Source organism: Elephantulus edwardii, unplaced genomic scaffold, assembly GCF_000299155.1.
Source record: "Elephantulus edwardii isolate Elephantulus edwardi_28Jun2011 unplaced genomic scaffold, EleEdw1.0 scaffold00033, whole genome shotgun sequence".
Lineage (NCBI taxonomy): Eukaryota > Metazoa > Chordata > Mammalia > Macroscelidea > Macroscelididae > Elephantulus > Elephantulus edwardii.
Window position 1 is genome coordinate 5,960,489 of NW_006399783.1, and position 27,349 is coordinate 5,987,837.

Below are 27,349 nucleotides of genomic sequence, written 5' to 3' on the forward strand. Positions count from 1 at the left end.
TGTTGATGGGCACTTAGGTTGTTTCCAACTCCTTGCTATTGTGAACAAAGCCGCGATAAACATGGGTGTGCATATATCTGCTTGGATGTCAGTTAGGTTCTCTTCGGGGTATATTCCCAGTAGTGGAATTGCTGGGTCAAATGTTATCTCTATTTGCAACTTTTTGAGAAAGCACCATACTGCCTACCACAGTGGTTGCCTTGAGTGCCTTCCCATCTATGAGGCTCATCTTCCAGCACTATAACCAGACAATATTATGTTGTGATCTCTTGGCTCACTTTTAGCACTAGGCAACCAGAACTTTCTTCCTAGTTTGTTTTAGGATGAAATTTCTGCTGAAATCTGTCCTATGTGAGTGACCCTGCTAATGTTTTAATTAAATACCACTAGCATAGTTTCTGGCATCACAACAGCATACCTAACCACCACAGGAGAACAAACTAAAAGATGAGTAATTACCATTAACATTTGTATGTCTATATGATCAGGGAATTTCTTCTATATATCGATAAGGAGTTGCACTGTCAACCCAAAGGCACACAGTTTAAATCCACCAGCTACTCTATGGGAGAAAGATGAGCATTCTTCTCCTGGGTGATGAACTGTCTCTGCAAATCCTCTGGAGGGTCAGCTATGAGGAGGTCCTGACTTGACAGTACACAATACCTACAATAATATTTTTACCCCTAAAATAAAAACCAGTGGAATATATTTTGTATTCTGTTCTTTCCATTCAACTCTAGATACATTTTCCATGCCAGTAAATAGGAAACTATGCCATCAATTTTGGTACCTTTATAGCCTGTTATTTCTAAATAGATCATCATTGATTTAATGAATCTTCAGTAAGTGAGCATTTACGTTGTTCTAGTTTGTTATTATTCTAAATAGCATTTTTTTTTTCAACAACAACAATCTGAGAGGTGGGATCTTTAGCAGGTAAGAAAGCACAGGGAGCCCCTCAATGTTTATAATGGTTACATTGGGCTTTCCATGGAGATTTATGTGTCTTACCTACTGCATAATGCCCTGGGAAGAAATGGGGGCTGGGACACCAGGCAGTAGTTCCCCCTCCTCCCACCACTACCTTCTTTACCCAGATGTCACTAGAGCTCTGCTCTCCAAAAATCTGTAAAGCTTTGTGTTTCTATTTTTCCCCCCAAATCAAAATTTCACAGATCATGAGTGCCTGGGCTAGATCATTCATTCATTCATTTAACAACCATTTACCAATCACCCTCCTTTGATATTACATTTTGGGCACAAAGCACACACAGTCACACAAGCCACAAAGTTCTTCCCACATAGAACTCCTGACAACTATCCTCCGTGAAGGTCTTCCTACCCCAGATTACTACACAATTCTGTTCTCCATCCCTTTGGGATCTGCCAACTTCATCCCTCATCCTAGTCCAGAGAGAATCCGACACACCCAGAAATAGCACTGCTTTTCCTTCTTTTTAAAGCTCTAAGCAAAATGCCCCACTGTCCTTGTCCTCACCCGCATCCCTCCTCCAATAACCAGCCTCATCTGAGAGAGCACAAAGGTCCCAGCTCTCAGGCCTGATAAGTGGTTGGAAGGAGAAGAACCACTCTTCCAACTATCACTTCCAGGCTTCTTCCTAAAGGACATGCGGGTAAATTCAACACCCAGCAGTTGAGAAAAAAGGTGAAGATGACACATAAAAGAAAAAAATGCTTGCTGTTGAGCAGATGCCCACTCAGGGCAGCCCATGTGTGTCAGCATAGAAGCGGGTTCTTAAGGTTTACAGCAACTGCTTTGCTGGAAGCTAATCCCAAGGATTCAAGCCCCAAATCTGTCACTTTGGAGCCCTGTTGACCATTCGCACCACCTAGGAACTTCTCCATAAAAGAACTCTCTCATTGTTGTTGAGTCCCAACTCTTAGCGAGCCTCCAATGAATTTCTGAGCCTGTAAATCACAGTAGGACGAGACTCATCTTTGTATCTCATAGCCATGGCAGATTCGAACCACTGTAACTTTTGGATTAGCATCAAAATGTTCTATGCACTACACCCCTGAGCTCCTTCTCACTAAGGATTCCATTTCAGACCGTTTGCGAGAAGCAGGAAAGTGCTCACTGGTGTACCTACACTTGGGTGCTGGGGACAACTGAAAACAAGTAGACACCGGGGGAAACCCTAAAGAGGCTGCTTGGGAGCTGAGCTAGTTTGCTGAGGGGCTGTGAGGCAGGAGCAGAGGTCACCTATTCACAGACATGCTGTGCTCGCTTAGGAGGCTCCTGGCCAGACTGTCCGGAGGACTAGCAGGCAGTAGAGGATGAGTTTGTACCGAGAGGTGAAGGACTGGCACATGGATGATCTCAAATGCCAGATTTTTATTTGGTGGAAAACCATGGAGAAACAGCTTGGTATGTTCAGCAGAGAAGTGCCTTAATGAAAGTAATATTTTAGGATGATTCATTTGGTGGCTTTGTGGAGCATATAAATAAAAAAGCAAGAGAGGCTTGAAAGCCATTGTTCTTACTAGCTTGAGAAAGTATAATTAAGACCTGCTTAAGACCAAGTGAGTCATAGTCGACTCCACAGTACCTAAGAAGGACATCAGAGAGCAAGTGAAGTATCTGCACTGAGTTGAAGGAGGCAGTAAGCGAGCCCACTGTTTCTCAGGGCAGAATAAGGTTTTGACTATGACAAAAGACATCGACCAATCTGATGCACCACCCAACCACTCAGCCGCCCAGTCTCCCTCCGCCCCCTTGGTTCAGAGAGCTGTCAATGATTCCTGGTCTGTCTGTCCCCCAGCTATGACCATGAGGGCCGCCTGACCAATGTGACACGCCCCACAGGGGTGGTGACCAGTCTGCACCGGGAGATGGAGAAATCCATCACGATTGACATTGAGAACTCCAACCGTGATGACGACGTCACGGTCATCACCAACCTCTCCTCGGTAGAGGCCTCCTACACCGTGGTACAAGGTAAGCGCACCCCATCTCCAACCTCACCCCCAGACCCAGAACCCAGCCAAGTGCAGGGGCTGAGTTAGCTCACCTGCAAGACTTTCCCCTCTGCTTTCTGCTATAACCAAATACCCACAGAAGGCAAACAACAGACATCATTCTCGTAGAAAAAGGACTTAATCAGATCCGGGGGGGGGGGCCATCAGACCAAAGTCTACATATCTGGAAGAGTCCACACACTTACCTGAAAATGTCAGTTTTTATTCCCATTCACTCTCTTTCCACCTCTGATCCTCTTTCTCCTACTGTACCCCACCAGCCCAAGACATGTGGATGAATCATCTTCTATAAGGCCTTGAACTCTTAGACCCACCATTAGAAATGTCCCATTCTGACCATCTCTTCTGAGTGGGTGGTTGTTGAATTGGATACCCCGGGATCAAAGACCTTTAGTAATCTCTCCCAAAGTCTGGGATCCCAACATTTTCCAGACAAACCTCGCAGTTTCTGTTGCTGTTAGACATGACATGCTGCCCAGGACAAGCACAGGGGCTGGCAAGAAAAAGAATTGTACAGATTAATTTTTCTTTTAATTAAGATATAATGTCGGTGGGCTCGCTCATTGTCAGAGGATAAAAGTGTCCTCCCAGTAGATAAATGGTGACATTTCTGGACTATTATCCCCCGACAGAGCCTCTTTCAATGACTCTATTTCAGCTCTGCCAAATGATTAATGATGTAGATTCTGTCCTTCTGCGTGATGGCAGGATCACAGAAGTGACAGGTATACACTTTCTCACTACCCCAAAAGCCGACGTCTCCCAGGCCAGCCCTGCTGAATGCTGTTACCCAGATAATCAGAAAGCAACATATCTGTAAAAGGAGTCTTGGACTCACAGTTCCTTCCTGTAACTTTTTGATAAAGGAAAAAGGTCAGAAGTCTGATTGACGAGTGTAGATTCCATTTGGGGAGATAAACACATGTTATTAGCACCCACTGGCTCGGTCTCCCTCATGTTATTTCAGTCTCTTGAAAATTCTCTCGAGTGGAGGTGGCAACATGGGAGACGCAGCAGGAGGAGCATGAGGGGGAGGGGAGATTAGTTATTCTCTAGATTTTCTGGAAAAATCCTGATCTTGATTTCCTGGGTAGCAGATTTGTGCCTGGACTATGAACCTCAGGTTAGCTGGTAGGCAAAGGGGAGAGAAAAGAGAAAGAGATAGATAGTTTTCCTCTCATTATTTTTTTTTCTATTTGAGCTAAAATATGTATGTTAAAGACCAGGAATTTGATTGACACAAATTATGTAGGCAAACAGCATCTTTAAATGTTTAAATTTACTATTAATAATCTTCAGGGTGTAAAAGAAAAATACCATGGCATAATTATTTCTGGAGTGCCACATATTAATAATGTTTTCCTTTACACGGATCAGTAGCATCTTTGCTACTCACCTTAATATTGGATGTGTGCTAATTGAAGGCAGTCTGAGACTGACAGCTGCAAAGTACCATGGAAACCTATAAAAATAGGGTTTCTGTTCTCTTAGTACTGATGGAGTAGATAATTTATCTCCCCATCCCCACCCCACTTACATTTCTCCAGATCAAGTGCGGAACAGCTATCAGCTCTGTAATAATGGCACCCTGAGGGTGATGTATGCCAACGGCATGGGCGTCAGCTTCCACAGCGAGCCGCACGTCCTGGCGGGCACCATCACCCCCACCATTGGGCGCTGCAATATCTCCCTGCCCATGGAGAACGGCTTGAACTCCATTGAGTGGCGTCTAAGAAAGGAGCAGATTAAAGGCAAAGTCACCATCTTTGGCAGGAAGCTCCGGGTAAGTAGTGCCATCCTACCTGTTACCACAATGTGGTGGTGAATATGACCTTTTCTCACACAGCTGAGATTACGGCCTGGCTTCCTTTCTTCCTGGAGGAGGTAGGTCATCTCGCATTCCTTCAGGACTCTCCCTTGAAGAAAAGCACCCGTTGTTTCTTAAGCTGAAAAAATGTAGCCATTTTTTACTATGGAGATTGGTGGCACTTTGTGTTAAGCATTGGATTCCTAACTAATGGTCAAGGATCTAAACCACTTCCTGGCAGAAAGGTGAACCTGCCTGCTGTTGTAAAGGTTCACAGCCATGGAAACACTGTGGGCCGTCCTACTCTGTCCTGCAGGGTCACCACGAAGCAGAACCAATTCCATGGCAGTGAGCTTCATTTGTTAGCTAGAAATCACTTTGTTTCTCTTTTTCACACTTACCACCCTTTTCACCTCATTTTGCCTCATCTGATCAATTCAACAAGTGCCGTCTTTGTGCCAACTGAAGTCCCTTCTGGTATAAGTAGCGTACTTAGCTGCTAACAGAAAGGTTAAAGATTCGGGTCCCCCAGAGGTACCCAGGAATAAAGGCCTGGTGATCTACGAGCCACAAAAGTGCTGTGGGGCACAGTTCCCTGACACAGAAAGTTACTGAGATGGAACTGACTCAACAGCAACTGGTTATGGGCCAAGTATTTTGCTAAATAACTGATGGACAAAAATTTGAAAGCCATGTGCTTCCCCCTAAGTAAAACAGTCAGGGAGAAATAGACACAGGCTCATCTGATGGGTTAGGTGAAGAAACAGGTCCACCCGGGGTCTGATGGGATCACCACTCAGGAGGAGGCCAGTGAAGACTTCCTAAGAAGAAGCGACAACCGAATGGCCAGAATGCCTGAAACGCCAGACAGGCAGCTTGATCCCAAGCTACAGCTCTTCAAAAACTAGTATATCATATTCCTCGAGCTTTCCTGATGCACACACTACACAAAATGCTTTCAAAACCAATTTACAGCTAGTCATATGCAACCCATGGTGACTGGGTGTGTGTCGGAGGAGAACTGTGAGCCATAGAATTTTCAGTGACTGATTGCAGAAGCAGATCAGCAGGCCTTTCACCTGTGATGCCCCAGGGTGACTTAACCCTCTCTAACCTTTGCAACTGCCACTGACAGTTAATTATATCACTCTGTTGTTATGTGCCATCAACTGACCCTTCAACTGCTATTTCACCCTGAAGGAGATTGTCCATCTTCCTCAGGAGAAGGAGCTGGTGGATTTGAACCACCTGCCTGGTAGCTTAGTGGTGAGGCATTGCGCTACCTACCTGAAGGTGTGTAGTTCAAATCCATAGCCTCCTATATGATTCACAGCCTCTGAAAACCCACTGATGAGTCAGCTATGGATTGGTTCTGACTTGATGGCCCATAACAACAACAACAAGACTTCAGATGACCAGGACAACTTCTGTTCATCTGTTTGGAGTTTTTTATTCATTGTTGCACATTTTTCTTGCCCCTCCGTCTTTTCCCCCTCCTCCAGCCCACTTCTTATCCACTAGACCATCAGAGCTTCCTTTGCATAGTTTAGGGCTTTCCTAAATGTTTAATTCCTTTTACTTTATTCTTTTCAGCAGACCAGTGTTGGTAGTTTTTATTATTCCATTTATCAGGTGATAAAACTGAGGTTCAGAGAAGCTAAAAAATTGAGTGGCTAGAAAGTGACAAATAAGGGCCCATCCCTCTTCCATCTTTGGCTCGCATAGGACAGCTCACAGCTTCTTTCCGTAGTTAACTAGATGATCCCATTGTTAGTGGTTCCTGGTAATCAGTTTGTGACGTTTTTAACACAGTGTTTTCATCATTAAAGTTTCATTGAAGCTGTGCAATAGTTTTTAGATGTAACTTGGGATCAAGTTGTCTATTGGGGAGAACTGAGATTGGTGCAAAAGTCTCATTGTGTTTGGTTGTTACTTCTTTTTCTTTTCTTTTGAAACTTTTTCTTGTGATTTGGGTGAAAGTTCAGAAAGCATGTTGGTTTTCCATTTAGCCGTGGATGTGAGTTGTGATTCATAACTTTCCTCGCAGTCCCCACAATGCTGTACTACTCTGCCTGCTTCTCCTTGTGTTTCTCACTTCTTTGCCATCATCTTTCCTACCCCTTCCTGCCTTCTGTGCTTTACGCCTGGACAAATGCTGCCCCTTGACCTTATAAATGCTCCTCTTGGAAATTTTTCTGGGCAGGTGCCTCGCACTGAGAGGAACCAATTCCTACCACAATACTAATTTTTATTTATAAGGAAAATCTCTATCTCAACAAATTACACACACATTTATTAAACACCTACCCTACAACAATAAACAACAACAACCATGGGCCAAGCACTATGCCACTGGTGATAAAAGGCAGACAAAGCAACGTGCTCCTAGCAGTGCAACTTATATTTCACAGACCTTGAGGAGACAGACAGTAAGGAGGCTAGTTCCAAACCTACTGCCCCCAAGTCAATCCTGACTCATAATGACCATTTCTGAGGCTTGTACCCATCTTTCTTCCAAGGATTGACCAGGAACCACTAACCTTTTGGCTGTTGTTGTTGTTGTTGATTGCCTTCAAGTCGAACACAACTCATAGCAACCCTATGAACAAAAAGGCCTTCAAGAGAGGGACTTCAGTCACTCCACAACCGTCGACATTTATCAAAGTTCACAGAGTTTCTGGAGGCATGTTGTTTAGGAAGTGGATGCCACTCCTGCTTCCAAACCTGTAATAGTATGTTATTGTTGTTATGTGCCATTGAGTCACTTGCAATGTATAGCAACCCTATGTACAGCACCTCTGAACTCTGCCCTGTCCTAAGCCACTCTCACTAAATCACACCAATCCCCATCGCCCCAGTTACTGTTTCAATCCATCTTATCCAGGGTCTCCCTCTCCTGTGCTGTCCCTCCACCCTTCCAAGCATGATATCCTTCTCCAAGGACTGATCTCTCCTGGCCATGTGCCCAAAGTAAGTGAGGCAGAGCTTCAAAATCCTAGCCTCCAAGGAGAGACTTAGTTTCACTCTCTCCAAGACAGACCTATTTGTTTTCTTGACAGTCCATGGTATGTTCAAGATTCTTCTCCAGCACCAAAGCTCAAAGGCATCTATTCTTCTTCTGTCATCCTTAGTCATTGTCCGAGTCTCCAAAACTTAACAAGTAATTGAGAAAACCATGGCCTGGATTAGGCGTACCTTTGTATCTAGACTGACATCATTGCTCTTCAGCACTCTGGAGTGGTCCATGACAGCAGATTTTCCCAAAGCAATTCGTCTTTTGATTTCCTGACTGCTGGTGTTAACTTTTTGGTTAGCAGCCCAATATACTGTGCCAGCAGGATCCCTCAGTAACCTAATGAATGCATAAACAATGACAGCCTGAGATAAGTACTAGGTAGACACAAACAGTATAACATGAAAAAGTTTAGCACATGCTTTGGAATCCCTGAGGTCGGAAGGCCCAGCACTGGCAAAACTTGGGTTTTAACTTTTGCAGTGTCGTTGGATTGCAATCCAGTCAATTCAAGTGACATTCCTGCAGAGCCAGGCCACTCAGTATTAAGATTCAGCTTTTGTCTGGCTGGAATTTAATTCCCCACATTAGGTTATCAGCAGTCTCCCATGTTTTTCCTTCTCTCCCGGTATCCGCAAAGTTGCAAGCAGCAATATCTTCCTAAAGACAAAAATGGAATGAGATTAGTAGCTAAATCCTTAATGACTGGGTTTCAGGGCTGTGTAATTGATTTTTGATACGTGGCACTGTAGAACTTGATTATAAGTAGTAATCATTCCTTTTCTCTGATAAATCAGTTATGAATTTTGACTAAGTTTTCAAAATAAAGATAAATGTGTCCCTGAAATAAAATGGCTATAATCCCAACTCTGAATATTAAAAATCTTAATAATGGTACTTGTGGTAATTAGCAGAAGTTAGGCACGCAAGTCTTATAACTGAATTTCTGCCAGGGTTAGATTTGCTGGCATCATGTTTATGCAAATCAAAACACACTTTTATCTATCAACACCTCAACATTTAATTGTCTGGTGTTAGTTCCTGTAACAATAATCACATATCCATTTAGCTCTCTTAAATGAAAATCACTATGAGATTATAACAGGTTGAGTGGACTGAAAATGTAATTTGAAAATGAGGGAGAAAGCCTGGAATTTATTTGCATCTCATTTATTTTAATTCAGTTCGTAAACTGTTTAGTGAATGAAATAAAAGCAACTCTGGGAAAATGCAGGGGAGTAGTTAGAAGAAGATGCAAAGGAAAGGTGGGGTGTTAGGTAGATAAAGAGAGCTGGGGAGTGACCTGTTCCACAGATGCTCCTGGAATCTGTGGGAAGGAAGTACACAGTCGCTAAATTAAAGACCAGAGTCTCTGGGTGTCACTTAAATATGCTGGCTGCTACCAAAAGGTTGGCGGTTTGAACTAACCCAGAAGCATCTCAGCAGAAAGATCTGGCAACCAACTTCTAAACATCAACCACTGGAAATACTACGAATCACCTTTCTACTGTGAAACCGTGGTCAGAGTCTCCTCTATGACATCTGGTTCTGGGCTTGGGTCATTTTATTTGAGGGTTATTTTTTTGTTTTTTTGTTTTGGTTTTAAAAAAAAAAAGACATTGGTTGCCCACCCCGCAACACAAATAGGCTGTCAGCCAGCCAGTGAGAGTGTGGACTCTTCTTACCCAGCTACTAGGCCTTTCATTTGTTTTCAGTCCTATTCCATTATCATATGAGGCACTGATATTTTTCTTTCATACATTCTAAAGATATTTACTAAGCCAATTATAACCACATACCATGTGGCTCCAGTGGGTTGTGCAGATACAAAGAGAACTATCATATATAAATAGTGAGAAGTAAACTCTACTAGAGATTGATACCATAAAGAAAAGGATGTCTAAATGTCTAAGTCAGAAAAACCTAAGTCAGGTAACTAACTCTTAAAACCTCAGGGACTTAATCCATCACAGTTCAGCTGAGTCAGTTCTGCTTAATGATGGCACATTCCCTTCACTCCATCTTTTATGACCCTAGCATCTTAAGTATATTGTAGACTCTGCCATCTCTAAGATTGTAGAAGGAGAAGAGGAGAAATGAGTGAATCTTTAAATGCAACATTTAAGTAACCCCATGTAGTCATTGCTCCCCCATGGAAAGCAGGATGGTTGAAGAGAGCCAAAGGAGCAAGAAGGGGCAGCCTCATCTGTAGTGACCTCAGATTCACCACAAGGGAGCCTGGGAAATGTCCAAGTGAGAGATTAGAAAGAGGAAAATGAGAAGAGATGTGGTCAACACTAGCATTTTTTGCCACTCTGACCAGGTCGAGGATCAGGAAGAACTTCACAAAGGAGCTAATCAAACTCAGTTCTGAAGGATTACAGACATTAGTCAGACAAAGACAAGGAGATGAGGTTATCAGACAGAAAGGGTCATTTGGGAACCAGAGAATGGCATTGGTTCAGCGTCGAATTCTCACTTGTCATGCAGGAGATCCAGCTTTGATTCCCAGACGGCACATCTCATCCACAGCCACCACTTGTACCTGTCAGTACAGGCTGTGTGCTGCGATGAAACTGAGTGAGTTTCAGAGGGGTTTCCAAACTAAGACAGACTAGTAAGAAAAGTTTAGTAGTGATCTACTGTTGAAACTCAGTCAGTGAAAATCCTGTGCATCACGGCAGTTCTGCATTTGTTCGATCATGGGGCTGGTGCAGTGTCTTATTCTCCTATGCACAGCGTGGCTAACTTGATGGCAACTCTCAACAGTAATTTGCCCAAGTTGGCTGGAGAGAAGAGAGGCATGTTGTGGTGTGGGACTAAAATAGACAAGACTGGGTGAGTTGGCCAGGGGCAGCTTATAGAAGGGACTATTTTGCTAGGCTGGCATTTATCCTGAGGGCAACGGGGAGCCATTCAGGGATTTAATTAGCAGAATGATGTGTTGGGAAGTGTATCATTAGAAAACGCTCTCAGGCTGCAGAGGAGATAGATTAGAGGGGACAGGACAGAAGGAGAGGGACAGCAAGGAGGCTGTTACAGGATTCCAAACAAGAAACTCAATTACTAGCAGGAAAGAGAGAACGTGGGGAGAGGGAGTGATGTGAGGGGCATTTAGCATGTCCAATTAACAGGATTTGGCAGCTTGCAAGATTGCCGTGTCATCCTCAACTTTTGAAGGTCCCTTACTGTGATCACATGGACCAGGGAAGCTGGCTGGACATCCAACTCTGTCTGTGGGCTGACAAGTCAGGCTGTGTGAGGAGAAGGTGGGAGGTGAAACCCAGGACAAAAGATGTGAGATTCCAGTAGCCCCAACCATACTTCTTGGAATAAGGAAGACATTGAGTGAATGTTAAAATGCAGCCAGTCATTGAACAAATACCATGTTCGCATTGCTCCCGTGTGGATAGCAGGGAATCTGATGAGGGTCTGAGGTGTAACAGTTAAGGATATCATGTAGTAAAGCTAATGGCCTGAGTTATCCCAGGGACTGATAGGCTTCTAGTCATCTGGTTGGGTGAGTAGTGTGCAGAGGTTCAAAGCTTCTGTGCAGCACTGGCCTACTGAGGGGGCCAGTAACCCAGTGGAGTCATCATGGTTAGAACAGAGTCCAAGAGAACGCTAACCCGGTTGTTCCTAAAGTCCTCAGTCAGAGACATCTCTTCAGCTGAGCATTCCTTATTGTTTTTACATACTATCAAAACTGCTCTGACTCACACCAACCTGATGTACAACTGAACAAAGCATTTCATTGCCATTTCATGGCCTATGCTAGCCTCACAATCATTACTAGGTTTGAGTCCACTGCTGCAGTCACTGTGTCCCTCCGTCCCCCTGAGCGTCTTCCTGTTTCTTGCTGACCATCGACTTTACCACACATGACTTTCTTCTCTAGGGCCTGGCCCCTCCTGATAGCATAGTCACAGTAGAACCAGCCTTGCTACCAAGCAACATTCTGTCTGTGCTTCTTCCAAGATAAATGTGTTTGTTCTTCAGCAGCCCTTGGTATAGTCAATATTTTTTGCCAACACTCTAATTCAAGGGCATCAGCTTTTCTTCATTCTTCCTTAATCATTGTCCAGCTTTCACGTGCATATGAGGAGATTGAAAATACTGTGCCTTGGGCCAGGTGCACCTTAGTCCTCAAAGTGACCCCTCAGTTTTGAAACAATTTAAAGAGGTCTTATCACCTCATGAAACACAAAATGGCAAGTGGAAGGACAATGACCCCACCTTCTCATCAAAAGCTTTATGAGGCCTTGACAGAAATTATTTGGGTTAATCCTTGTGTGCCTGTCCAAAATTTAGTTGGGTTAATCCTTGTGTTCTGATCCAAATTCAATGTGGAAAAGATTTTTATTATTCTTTCCAAAGAATTCTCATGTAGTTACGTTTTGAAAGATTCCATGCCACCCCTTTCTTCCTTCCACACGCTCCATTGCCATCGCTGTTCTCTCTGGCTTTTCACAAACACAGAGAACAGTTCTAGCAAGACTCCCGTTACTTCCAGGAATCCAAGTGATGAGATGGTTCTTGGATTCCTGGAAGTAACGGGAGTCTTGCTAGAACTGTTCTCTGTGTTTGTGAAAAGCCAGAGAGAACAGAGATGGCAATGGAGGGTGTGGAAGGAAGAGAAAGAACAAAAGAATAATCACCCATGTTGACCCAAGAGCCCACTGATTTCACCAGGTGGGGTCGCCCTCCTTTTCTCACCACTGCACTGTTCCTCTTGGTAGTTGGCCTCATTTTCTACTATAGTAGCTGAATGACCTCTTCCAATTGTGTAGTGGTGGCCTCGTCCAAAGTTTACTTCAAGCTTCTGTCAGTTCAGATTCTTTAACCCAGAGGAAAAAGAAGGAAATGGTCCTCAATTTGAAAACACACACAATATGAAATTTTTTAAAAAAACCAAAAACCTCAACAAACCAAATGCTAGTTGCTGTCATATCCATCCCCACTCTGCTGGCTCCACGTGTCACAGAGGAGGACTGCTCACTAGGGTTTTCTTGATTGAAATCTTTGTGGAAGCAGATTGCCAGAGCTTGCTTCTGTGGTGCCACTGAGTTCAAACCACCAGTGTTTAGATTAGCAGCTGATCACAAATCACTTACACAGCCAGGAACCTATGTTTATTATGTCTTTTGTCCTGGAGAGGGTTAAACCAGGCTGTTCCGTGGAGGTGAGGATTCTGAAGCTTTGTCTGACATACTTTGGACATGTTGCAAGGAAGGATCAGTCCTTGGAGAGGGATTTCATGTTCGGGAGGGTGGAGGGACAGCGCAGGAGAGGAAGACCCTTGATAAGGTGGATTGATTTAGTGACTCTGGTAATCGGGGTGGGTGTGTCAGAGACAATGAGATTGACTCAGGATAAAGCAGTGTTTAAGGCTATTGTACATAGGGTCGCTATGATTCACAGGCGAATCGACAGTACATAACAACAACAACAACATGGGTATGTATGGGGACTTTGGTGGTGTAAACTGCGGGGTCTGTGCAGCACCTCTCCAGCAGTTCAGATCTACCAGTGGAGAAAGATGGGAAATCTCCTGTGCCATGTACACCCTTCTAAAGCCCACTAAGGCTCAGCTATGAGTTGATTCCCACTAGATGACAATGAGTTTGAGATATTTTCTTTTTAGCTGTGTGTGTGTGTGTGTGTGTGTGTGTGTGTGTGTGTGTGTGTGTGTTTAATAACTTGCTATGCATCAGAGAGCTGGATGATGACTAAGGATGATAGAAGAAGAATTGATGCCTGTGAGTTGTGATACTGGCGAAGAGTCTTGAACATACCATGGACTGACAAGAAAACAAGTAGATCTGTCTTGGAGAAGATGAAACCAAATCTCTCCTTGGAGGCTAGGATTTTGAAGCTCTGTCTCACATACTTTGGGCACGTGGCCAGGAGGAACCCATCCTTGGAAAAGGACATCATTCTCGGAAGGGTGGAGGGACAGCACAGGAGAGGAAGACCCTGGATAAGATGGATTGATACAGTAACTAGGGCAATGGAGGTAGGTGTATTGGAGTCAGTGAGACTGGCTCAGGACAGGGCAGGGTTCACAGCTATTGTACATAGGGGTCACTATGAGTCACAGGCAACCTGATGGCACATAACAACAACAACATACATAAGTGCAGAAGAAGGACAGGCATTCTCCTCCCATGTGATTTATTGCCTCTGAAAACCCACTGGAGGGTCAGCTAAGGGCCAGTTCCAACTCAACAGCACACAACAACATACACTTAAAGGGCTCTGGTGGAAATATATATATATATATATATATATATATACACACACACACACACACACACATTTCCCCCCAGAGAATAGATATGATTGGCTTTGCACACATGAGGTTTATACCTCTGGGTCATTTACTGGTCAGGGAAATGGAGATCTGTGATTAGCCAATCCTGAGTCACATGCCAATACCTGTATCATGTTATAGACAGCTTAATAAATAAACCACCTAAGCATGAGAAACCTTAGAGGAAGGAGGTTTGTATTTAAAGAAGCAAGAAAGAAATATTAGGTTATACTCACACACATACATACACATACACAATACACAGTACACATGCACGTACCACAGACGTTGTCTACACCCACTCTCCATCCTTCCAAAGTCTAATTTGTAAGACAATCTCCTGGTGTTGAGTCGTTGCTAATGCATGACTACTCCAAGAAAGTGTGTTTTCTAGTTTTGGGGGAGACAGAACTTGGAGCCAACCCCTTCTGTGAATATAGGAAACATGAGCTGTTTCCTGACAATGGATTTAGTACATGATTCTTTCCAAAAAGAAAGGCATCTATCCACCGTCTAGAATATTACCTCCTGGTTATGATTTATACAGATTGTGAAAGCAAGAAACAGTTACATGTGTAGGTAGCAGAACAAAAGAAAAATTGCTTCCAAGATAATCTTCCATCATGATATTGGTATTAGTATTATTAGTATTCCAAGAAGAAGTGGGAGTTAGTAATTTTGTTTTGGTTTCCATATAATTAATATGACATTGCAATTACACGCTGGCGTGTGTTACTTTTACTTATGTGGCAAATCACAGAAGCAGAGCAGCTAGATGGAAGATAGCAGGCATGTGTTCCTGCAGACACACTCCTCTGTGCTGGATGCAGCCCACTCGGGCGAGTCTGTTCACATACACAGCCAGCACAAAAGCCTGGACTTAATCAGCCCTTCCCACCACTGCACAGTCATTCTTCACTCAAGTAACAATCTGGTTTTCAAACACCTACCATGTGGCACTATGCTAGCCACTGTCCAGCAAACAAAGCACACAAAACACTGCTTTGGATCAGTGCTTGTATAGCCAGAAGAACTTGTGATAAATTTTAAATTAAGTTGAATAATACATAATTAGAAGGTCAAGCCTTTGCAAACACATTAAACAAGCAAGCATTACTTTTGGATGACTTGCTATTTTGGATGGTGCAATGGGAAGCAGAAAAATCATCTCGAGTTATATCATAATATCAATAAGGTAAATGAATTATGATGGGTGCTAGGATGCCAAATATAGCATGAGGGAAGAGAAAACATCTGATTTAGGTTAAGACTCAAAATTCAAAAGCTCATTGTATTTGAGTTGGAACTGACTCATAGCTGATCTGCCACTGAATTTCCAACGCTATAAATTATGTGGGAGGGTATTGCTCATGTTTCTCTCCTGGTAGATTCAAACTACCTACAAGACTACTCTGAGGATATGTCATTTGAGCTGAGACTGTAAAGTAAAGTAAGAATTATCTGGACATCGGCGGGAGGACAGCTTTTTTCACACTGGGAAACCAGCAACTGCAAATGCCCTGTGGCATGAGAGACCTTGGCCTCAGAGTTAGGGCAGCTGGAACAAATGAGCTAAGGGTGAAATCTTAAGGAGGACAGATTTTACTCCACGTGCAGTGAGATACCATAGAAGGATTTTAAGCTTGAGATTTATGGAATCTCATGTTCTGATCTTCAAAACAAATACACAAGGCCCCTTCAGAATTACCTTTTGGTGACTCTGGAGGCTAGGAGACAGGAAGCAAATGTGAATTCTAGAAGTTAAGGCTTAAAAGGTGACAACTCCAAGCCTATTTCAGTCTACTAGTCCGAACCTCCATATTGGACATCTCCCATCTCTGCAGAACCTCTAGCCCAGCCCAGCCTCCACTAGAGCATTTCCAGCCGCATCTGGAAGTGGAGGCTCTCCGCCTTTGCAGAACCCTTGCTGACTGCCACGCTTTCCCTTGCAGACCTCACCACTTGGAATATTTCCTGGACTCCTCTCCTACCCACACTCATCCAAGTCTTGTCCCAGTATTTCCTCTGGGAAGTCTCCCTTCTCACTCCTTCCTCATCAGTGTCAGCCAGGTGTCCCTCATCTGTTTCCACAGGTGGCTAGTGGCTATGTTTATCCTCATTACTCTATCAATGTATTCTGTTGCTGCTGTTTTCTTGTAAATATATATATAATATTTTCCACCTCAACTATTTTACCTCTCCAGCTCAGTGACGTTAATTACCTTTACCATGTAATGCAACCATCATCACTATCTACTCTAAACATTTGTCATCATCATTTGTAGAACTCTGTTCTTAAGCAATAACTCCCCATTTTTAGCCTCCACTTGCCCTTGATAATCACGATTAAACTTTCATGTCTATGTACTTTCCAAACCTACATATTTCATTTAAGTGGATCCTACCATTGTATCTTTTTGTAGCTGGCTTATTTCACTGAGTATAATATCTTCAAGGTTGACCCATGACATAATATATGTATCTATGTATGTTGTTGTTGTTGTTATGTGCCCGTCGAGTTGCTTGCGACTCATAGCGACCCTATGTACAACAGCCCTAAACCCTGCTCTGTCCTGTGCCAATCGCACTGTCTCTGACACTCCCATCCCGATTACCCCAGTCACTGAATCAGTCCACCTCATAGAGGGTCTTCCCCTCCTGCACTGTCCCTCCAACCCTCCCAAGCATGATGTCCTTCTCCAGGGACCGGTTTCTTCTCACAACATGTCCAAAGTATGTTAGACGGAGCCTCAGAAACCTTGCCTCCAAGGAACCACCCAGTTCAACCCTTTCCAGGATGAATCTGTTTGTTTTCCTAGCAGTCCATGGTACTCTCAATACTCTTCTCCAGCACCACAGCTCAAAGGCATCAATTCTCCTTCTATCCTCCTTGGTCATTGTCCAGCTCTCTGATGCATAACAAGTGATGGCCTGTATCAGACGCACCTTAGTCTCCAGAGAGACACCATTGCTCTTCAGTACTTTGGAGAGGTCCCTAACAGCAATGCACCTTTTAATTTCCTGGCTATTGGTGCCAAGAGTGTTGACTGTGGAGCCAAGCAAACTGAAGCTGTGAACAATTTCAATTTCTTCACCATCCGTCCTGATGCTGCCAATTGGTCCAGTGGTGAGAATCTTTGTCTTCTTGACGTTGAGCCTCAATCCATATTGGAGGCTGCAGTCCTTGACCCTCTCATCTGCATAATGCAGATTGTTGATAAATCATCCACTAATCTTGACCCCACATTTCTCTTCATAGAGCCCAGCCTCCCAGATAATCTGTTCTGCATACAGGTTACATATACATATGTGTCTGTGGCAAAGTTGACCCATACCATCGTATAGTATCTGTAAGGAGGAAAGCATTTTTCTTTGTAACTATCTCAAGTAGCATTCCATTGTGTGAATATACATATTTTCTTTACTATTTTCCACCTGGAAGGGTTAGTGACCTAGTGGGTAAAGAGTGATGCTGTCAACCCAATGACAAGTGGTTCAAGTCCACCCGTTGCTCCTCAGAAGAAAGATAGGCAACCTTCTCACATGCTATTTACAGCCTTTAAATACTCGCTGGAGAGTCATCTGTGAGTTAGTTCTGACTCAACAAGAGGAAGCTTATTGAGTTGATTCACCTGCTTAAGGAACCCTGGTGACTTAGTGTGTAGTGTACCAGGCCACTAACGATAAGGTTACCTGCTAGTTCAAATCCACCAGCCGCTCCACAGGAGAAAGGTGGGCAGTCTGCTTCCTTAAAGATTTGCAGTCACTGTAAGGCAGAACCAATTCAAGGCCAATGAATCTGGACACCTGGGCATTTTCTACCTTTTGGCTATTGTGAAGAATGCTGCAGTGAATACCAACGAATAAATATCTATTTGAGTCCCTACTTTCAAGTCTTGCACTAAAATTTTCAATTATATATTAATTTATCTTTATCCTCTTCTACTCTGCAAGTTGCATGAGGGCTAGGGCCATATTGCAAGTTATATAGCTGCTGTGGTGGTGGTGGTAGTGGTGGTGGGGTTATGTGACATTGAGTCAACTATGGTTATATCAATCCAATAAATGACACATCTAAACCTTGCCCTATCCTGTAGCATTCTCACAATCTCAGACATGCTCAAGCCCATTGCTGCAGTCACTGTGTCAACCCATCTTCTTGAAGATCTTCCTTTCTTTCTCTTACCCTCCACCTCTTCCAACATGATATATTTTTCCAAGGACTGGCCCTTCCTGACAACATCCCCAAAATATGTGAGATGAAATTTCACTATCTTTGTCTCTAAGAAATACTCTGGCTGAACTTTTCCCAAGACATTTATGTTTGGCAGTCCATGGAATATTCAGGACTCCTCTCCAATACTGTAGCTCAAAGTCATCAAGTCTTCTTCAGTCATCTTTATTCACTGTTCAACCTTCAGACACATTGGGGAAAAAATGAAAATGCCATGTTTTGGATCAGGCACACCTTAGTCTTTAAACTAACATCATTGCTCTTTAGCACCCTGGAGAGATCCTTGACAACCGACAGTAAATATTTACATTTTCTAGTAAATATTCATTAAATTAGCAAATAAGTAAAAGAATGAATTGGTTTTTAAGTTGATGTAACACAAATCTGCTCACTCTAACATACGGCTAATATTTTCAGTTCTGTGTGGAGAGCTCCCAGAATGACTGTAATTGCTCTTTGGAATAAAATCTCTCAAGTACGTGGCAATTGCTGATATCTTGACCCATTTCTTTCTTCTCTGTTTTGCTTGTTGGAATTTCAGATTGTCATCATAGCTAACAATCTACTGCTTGGCCTAATTTAAGTCCCTTATTCTTACCAAGAATGTTCCAAAACAATAAGGACACTAATAAAAGTAAGATCATTTCTCTAACCACCACATGCTTACCAACCATTGCAGTTGAGGAAACTGAGGCGTGATGTGTACAGGGACTGCTTTGGAATGGCAAAGCTGATCAGGGTCAAACTGCAACTCTTATTCTGGTCTTTCCACCTTTCCACCACCATTCAAAACAGCAAGTCATCCAGAAGCAGTGTTTGCTTGGGGAATACATTATTTAATGTGTTTGCAGAGGCTTACCCTTCTAATTATGTATTATTTAAGCTAATATTAAATTTATAGCAAGTTGTTTTGTCTGCATAGCACTGATCTCAATGTAGCGTTGAGTCTTGTTGGTGAGAGCTGCGTTTTTAAATCCCAGAGGGCTGACCCAGAAAGGAAATGAAGATGTCATGTAGGGCAGGCTTTTCCCCTGGGCAGGTGAAGAAGTAAGCTCTCCAACATAGTGACTTCTGCTTGTAAATGTCTCAGACATGGAGAATCGCATGCCTTCCCTCACTAATCTTTTTTGTTGTTGTTTTTTGGTTTTTTTTTTTTGGTCTTTCCTGTTTAAAGCAGGACAGGCAAACAGTCCTTCTGTAAGTCTAACTGAAATCTCTCCTGCTGCGTTTCAATTCTATTTCCTGGAAGGGATTCCAGTCCAGTGTAAATTTATTCCTCCATGTTCCACAGCTCCTGTCATGGCCCCTAGAGTCAAGTTAGAGTCACCAGGTACAAGCCCAGGAGGGCCATTTGACGACAGTTTCCTTTTCTCAGGGTTTTTTACAAGCCTCCTTGTGACAGGTGTGTGTTTGGTGAGATCAAAACATTCTAGAGGGAGAAATTCCACAGGGGAAACTACTTCCCAAAGTCTGCCCTCTGCAAAAATAAAAACCATGCTAAATAGCTGAGTTTTATTAACTGGGGAAGCTAGGCTGAAGAAAAAGCCTGATAATTAAAAATAATGGCTTCCTTACAAACACAAAATTGTATTAATTTAAAAATTGGTTTCTCTATCACTGAATTCCTACAGAGCTGGCTGGGAAGGGAATTGTGCTGATCCTGGCAGTGAAAATAATTCAAAATAACTTTTATGTTCTCCAGGAAACCTCAAGGTTAATTTAAATATTGTTAGACGGGTAATTTAATTCGGAGTAAGAGAACAGTGTGGCTAAATTAAAGCTCCTGCACATTCTAAACTGGGGGGCAGGTCCCCAGAAAGGGATGAGCATGCCTGTTGCACCCCCCACCAGCTCAGCCCCCAGCTGAAGCACCTCTTTATTAATGGCACCCTCATAATTAAAGATATTTGATTAGATTACACAACTGGCCTGAACTCCTTGGCTCAGCTTCCAGTGAATTTATCACATTTAATTATTAGAACGAGTGGGCATTTTTATAGAAATTTCACAATGCAAAAGTTAACTCGAGCCAATGCTGTAACAAAAGCCCATACCCAGGGAGGTGGCAAATTTGGGAGTAAAGATCCACCCTAGATTATCTATAGCTAATGCGTACAGCCTGTGACTATTCATCCAGTCTCAGAAGCCTCGTCCTCAGCTCTACCCAAGCGCTGGCCCTCTCTTGTCCTTGCCTGACATTCAGTTCTTTCTGCGATCTTGTACATTCACCCATTAATAGAATTATTACAGTCATCTGGTTTTATCTGACTTACATGTTAGTCTCTCTCATCATTGTATGGTGTCTCTGTGTGTGTGCATGTGCAACAAGATAACGATAGAATAGACCAGCCCAGTTAACACTGTGTTGACTTCAGCTCTCCAACTCATGGGACTCAGTGTGTGTCAGAGTAGAAGTATTCTCCACAGGATCTTTTTTTTTTTTTAATAATTTTAATGAGCATTTACAGAGATTTTGGATTTCCATTCATTCATTGCTGCATTTCTCTCCCCCGCAGCTCTCCCCGCCCCCCAGTTCACTCCTCTCTTTCAAAAGTAAAAGAAACACTCCTTCCCTGATACACAATCCCCCCGCACCCCTCCCTCCACCCCAAGACATGATAACCATAATACCCTATCATACATCCCTTTTAAATTATTCACTCCCTCATCTGTTTCAATGCAGCATACACAATTTATCCAGTTTTTCTCAGTCTTACCCCAACCCTGATATCAATCCCATTCTACAACAGTGGCACCATGCAATATTTGTCCTTTTGCGACTGAGATATTTCACTCAGCATAATGTCCTCCAAGGTCACCCATTTTGAATAATATTGCATGAGTTCCTTGTTTTTCAATGCTCTCCACAGGATCTTTCATGGATGGTTTTTCATGAGTAGATCAACAGGGCTGTCTCCCAAGGCACCCCTGGTTGAACCTCCAGCTTTTCAGTAAGCAGATTCACATACTAACGATTTACACTACTTATATATGTAGTTGATGTTGTTGTTGTTGTTATGTGCCATTGAATTGGAACCAACTGATGGCTGACCCTCCAGTGGGTTACCTGGAGGCTGTAAATCACATGGGAAGAGATTGTCAACTGTCTCTCTCACAGTAACGAGTGTATTTTAACTACATCACTGCAGATTGGCAGCATGACTCCTTACCGTTAGAGCTCCCTCTACCTAGATAGAAACCAAGCCAAACCCACTGCCTTTGAATTGAATCTAACTCCTCTATAGCTAATATGTAGTCGCCATAACTTCCTCCAGCAGTGCATTAAGGCTTAGAGGCCTTGTCAGCTCTAACCCCTCTCCCATCAGGTTTCAGAGGCTATAAATCTTTACTGCAGGAGACTGCCTAGTTTTCTCCGTGGAGCGGCAGGTGGATTTGAAGTTCCAACCTTTTTGGTCAGAAGTCTAATGCATAACACACTATGCCACTATATCCCCTTTACCTATCTACAGGGCCACCTCCATGGCAGGCCTGTGGTTAAGTGCTAAATTGCAGACAAACCTATCGGCCACCCCCCGTCAGAAAAATTTACCAATCTGCTTATAGGATTGAAAACCATATGGGGCAATTCTACTTTGTCCTTTAGGGCACTTGAAAGTCAGAACCAACTCAATGGCAAGATATAGATAAAAATACAGAAAAAGAGATAAAGAGTTGAGTTACCTCTTAGTCTCACCCAGGTAACTAAGGATGGGACATCATATGTACTGTGTTATAATCAAGTACATATCACAATCAGTAGAGAGCTTTTAAGTATCAGCAAGTTCAAGCGCATTTCCTTAGGGACTGACTCAGCAGATGTGGAGTTGGAGGCCCAGGAACAGCTGGTTTGTATATAGATCCTTGCTCCAAGAGGTAGGGCAGGCTAAAGGTGAAGACAGTAGGTAGCTCTGGGTTTGAATCCAGGCTACCATCAGGTTCTATCTGTGAAAACCTGAGTGAGTCACTTAAACCTGTTTGTGCCTGGCTTATAAAATAGGAATAAGAAGAATAAAGATAAAGCTTCCCCATGTGTGTTAAGAGAATTAAATAAGCTAAAACAAGCACAGTGGTCAGAACAGTGCAGAGCACACTGTAAGTGCTCAAGGTCTGTTGTTGTTGCTGTTCATCCTCGTAAACCAGAGCAGGTACCACACCTGACATTTACAGAAACTTACTGATCAATAAATAAGAATGCACTTTTCTAGGGGCCCTACGGTATTAGCAAAGAGAATCAGCAAGCTAAAAATCTAGTAAAGATAGAATGTGGATTGGAGCAGAAGAGGAGAAATTAGCAGGCACAGCACAGAGCCTCCAACAGCTGCTTGGAAAAGCACTGAGAACCCTTGCTCGTTGTTACCACATCATTCATTCTGCCCTAATAAAATCTTCAATGAGCGAGCTCTTATACCCGTAGACTTGAGAATCTTGAAGACCTTCTACAGCTGTCCCAAACTTCTCTTTTGAGAGGAAATCATTTTTCTGACTCCAGCTTGTGATTAGCCTTGGAAATGGTGATTTTTTTTTTTATTTTTTTTTTAATGTGGCAACAAGAGCTCAAGTAATTCTAACATTCACTTTTGGACTTGACTTTAATTGTTCTTCCCAATGGCTGTATGCTTGTCCACGTGAATCTTTCATTTGAAGGTGGATTTCTTTTCAATACAAAAGCATGTCTTTATTTCTACACACACACACACACACACACCCCTCCATGGCCTATAGGCAAGAAACTGCGCTGCAGTCCTGAAGGCAAGCAGTTCAAGGCCCCCAGCTGCTCTACAGGAGAAGGATGGGCAATCTCCTCCCAGGCGATTAACTACCTCTGAAAATCCACAGGTGGGTCAGCTATGGGTCAGTTCTGACCCTGTGGTACCCAATAATACAAAAAACATTTGGGTTAGCAACGCAGTCCACTTCACACTCCACTGCTAGGGCTCCATACTACTTCCGTTCTTCGGTGCATTCTCCTCTGGTATACTCTGTCTCTCCTTCTTTCGGATATGAACTCATGGACACAGCAGTGGTTTGGGAAATCAGGCATGAGTTTAAATCCACCAGTCATGGGTTTAAATCCTGCCTCTGACACTTGTTTAGCTATGTGACCCTTTGGAGTTTAACTTCCCATATGTTAGGTAGTTCTTACCTTTTAATTCTTGATGATTAAAATTGCATCAAGTATTTAAAGTACCTAATATAGAACCTGTCACATTTTCAGGGGTAAATATCAGCTTAGATTAGTTTTGACTACAGGTAATAAAGATTGAACATAAGCAAGAAGCAAATAAAATCAAGATTTAGTGTGGGGTTTCTTTGGGGTTTTATTTTCATGACCTAAAATAAGCTCTAAAAGGAACTTATGACCATCAAGTCTGTTCTGACTCCCAGTGACCCTACAGGAAAGAGTAGAACTACCTGTCCCATGCAGTTTCCAAGGCTGCAGGCTTTACAAAGGCAGACTGACACTTATTTCTCCCACAGAATTGCTCATGAGATTGAACTACAAACATTTCCATTAACAACTCAGTGCTTAATCACCGTGCTACCAGGAGGCCCACAGAAAAGGCCTAGATTTTAACACATCATTATTGGTATGGATGGCTGCCTAAATTACCAAGGTCAGCAGGAATCTAGACTTTTTTCCTCTGAATGAGGTTTCTATCCTCAAAATCACCTCAAATTCACAAGATGACTGTTGGAGCTATAGACATCACATTCACATTTCACATAGGAAAAGAGAAGAGAAGGTAGACAGCTATATCCCTGAAAAAAATCAGTCTAAATCTTTCCCAGTAGACATAGTCAACAGTTATCATTGTGGTGATGTTGTTGTTGTTGTTAAGTGCCATCACGTCAAGTACGACTCCTAGCGACCCTACGAACAACTGACCTGAACACTGTCCTGTCCTGCACCATCCTCACAATCTCTGATACACTCAAGCCCATTACCATAGTCACCGTTTCAACTCACCTCGTTGAGAATCCTTCTCTCCTTTGCTGCCCTTCCAAGCATGCTGTCCCTCTCCTAGCAACATGCCCAAAGTATGTGAGTTGAAGCTTCATCGTCTTTACCTCCAAGGAGAACTGCACCTTCTCCAAGACTTTCTGTTTGTTATTTTGGCAGTCCACAAGATCTTCAGCACTCTTCTCCAGTATCACAATTCAAATGCATCAATTCTTCTGTCATCCTGTCAATGACCAGCTCACCACATCTTGAATCAGGAGCACCTTTGTCCTCATATTGACGTCATTACTCCTCAGTAATTTGGAGAGGTCTCTGACTGCAGACTTTCCCTGTTCAATACATCTCCTGATCTCCTGACTGCTAGTACCAAGTATATTGATTGTAGATCCAAGTAAGGTGAAATCATTGACAGTTTCAATTCTTTCTCCATCCATCATGTCCAGTGGCAAGGATTTTTGTTTTCTTGAGGTTGAGACGAATCCATATTGAAGGCTATTAATTGTGTTAGTCCTCCTTATTTTCAATAGAAGCTAGTTCTTTATTTGAGCACAATGCTATTCCCCACACATAAGTATTTGTAGTATTGGAATTATTCCTCAGTTTCATCAAAAGTAGCAATGAAGAGCCATCAAAGCATGTGTCAATATTTACAATGTTTCCTATCTCCCCTTCATTCAGTATATTCAGGACATTCAATGGATAGACAGTGCAGGAAACAGCAAAACTGGTAACGTGTCTAAGTGGTTGAGTAGTGCCTGAAAACATACCCACCACCCCACTTCAGAGTTGTGTGACCTTGAGCAAGTAATGTAACTTCTTTGTTTCAGGCTTAATTTCTCCATTTATAAAATGACCTTTGTAAGCATTAAACTCAACAAATAATGCAAAGTTTATAACAAAATCCTTTTATATATTAGTCTTCAATGATTGTTAACAGTTTTAGTTTGGTTGGCTCCACAAACAAAGCTCTTAGTACCAGCAGCCAGGAAATCAAAAGGGAAATTGCATTGGGAAAGTCTGCTGTCAGATACCTCTCCAGACTACTAAAGAGCAATCATGTCAGTGTGGAGACTAGGGTGTGCCTGATCCAGGCCATGGTAATTGCAATTACTTGCTATGCATCAGAAAGTTGGACAATGACTGGAGATGATAGAAAGAAAATTGATGCCTTTGAGCTGTTGTGCTGGAGAAGAGTATTGACTATACCATGGACTCCTAAGAGAATAAACAGTTTCTTCCTAGAGAGGGTAAAACCAGACTGCTCCTTGGAGGCAAGGATTCAGAAGCTTTGTCTGACATACTTTGGGCATGTTACAAGGAGGGACCAGTCCTTGGAAAGGGACATCAAGCTTGAGAGGGTGGAGGGATAGCGAAAGAGAGGGGGACCCCAGATGAGATGGATTGACCCAGTGACTGGGATAATGATGGTAAGTGTGTCAGAGACAGTGAGGTTGACACAGGATAGGGTAGGGTTCAGATCTGTTGTACATAGGGTCTCTATGAGTCACAAGCGACTTGACAGCACATAACAACAACAAAGTGTTAACTTTATCATCATCATCATCTTTATCATTAAGTGATGCTGAACTGTAAGAACAAGGTTGTGAGGTACCAAACCTCTCTTATATTTCTTTTTTCTGCTGGTTTGCGTCTTCTCTCACACTGAACAGCCAGCCACCCCAGAGATATCGAGATCTGAAATCAATTATGCTGAAAGAGCCTGGGCTGCGGCAGCCTCATTTCATTCACTGTCAGCCATCAGCACAGGGCCAACCTATTCTCAATAATTCCTCTTCTTTTTCCCAAACTACAGTCTTGTCTCCCAGCTCTACCTTCTGGGACAGGTCTTCTCTGATCTGACTCCTAAATAAATATTCAATATCCCTGAATGCTTTCCACTCTTCTTTTCACATATAAGTAAATTAATACTCTTCATTGGTAGAATTCCCCAGGTTCAGCTGTGGTCTCCCCACAAATGTCTTGCATCCTTTGACAGTAGCAAGATTTTTTTTTCTCTCTCCATTAAAAGAGTTCATATGTAAATAAGCTTCCATATTCTCAGAACTTAGTAAAATATTAATTTCTAAGTCCCTCAATAGGAAACATGATAGGTGGAGAAAAGATTAAAGTAGTCAACAATTTCACTTTACTTGGATCCACCATCAACATCATGGTAAAGCAGTCAAGAAATCAAAAGACATGTTACACTGAAGACAGTTTTGCTGTCAAGGGCCTCTTCAAAGTGGTAAAGAGAAAGGATATCAGTTTAAAGATTAAGGAGCACCCATCGAAGCCAGGGTATTTTCAATTACTTTCTATGTAGCTGGAAGTTGAATAATGAATAAGGATGACAGAATAAGAATTTTAAATTGTGGTATTCAAGAATACTAAATATCTCATGGACTCCCAAAAGAACGAATAAGACTGTCGAAAAAGAAGTATAAACAAGGATTTCCTTTGAGGTGAAGATGGTGAAACTTTGTCTTACAAGATTGTTGTTGTTGTTGTTGTTGTTCTTGTTCTTGTTGTTATGTGCTATCAAGTTGCCAGCAACTCATAGCAATTCTATGTACAACAGCCCTAAACCCTACTCTATTCTCTGCCAATCTTATTGTCTCTGACACACCTACCCCCATTACCCCGCTCACTGAATCAATCCATCTCATCAAAGATCTTTCTCTCTTGCACCGTCCCTCCATCCTCCGAAGCCTGACACATCACTCTCCAAGGACTGCTCCTGTCTTGCAACATGTCCAAAGTATGTCAGACATACGCTCCAAGAAGCAGCCTGGCTTCACTCTCTCCAGGACGAACCTGTTTGTTCTCATAATAGTCCATGGTATATTCAATACTCTTCTCCACCACAGCTCAAAGGCATCAATTCTCCTTCTATCATCCCTAGTTATTGTCCAGCTTTCTGATGCATAGCAAGTAATTACAAAGACTATGGCTTGGATCAGACTGATATTATTGCTCTTCAGTACTCTGGAGAGGTCTCTGACAGCAGACTTTTCCAA

General features: G+C 42.7%; 1 protein-coding gene across 2 annotated transcripts in view; it reads left to right on the forward strand.

Moving 5' to 3' along the window:
• The window catches only part of TENM2 (teneurin transmembrane protein 2), a 1,365,940-nt gene that overhangs the window by 1,313,778 nt on the left and 24,813 nt on the right, over positions 1-27,349 (forward strand). For both annotated transcript variants that reach the window (XM_006884325.1, XM_006884326.1), the window contains exons 24-25: positions 2,787-2,962; positions 4,551-4,786. In XM_006884325.1, the coding sequence (XP_006884387.1) occupies positions 2,787-2,962; positions 4,551-4,786 (412 nt within the window). The remainder of the gene's footprint in view (positions 1-2,786; positions 2,963-4,550; positions 4,787-27,349) is intronic.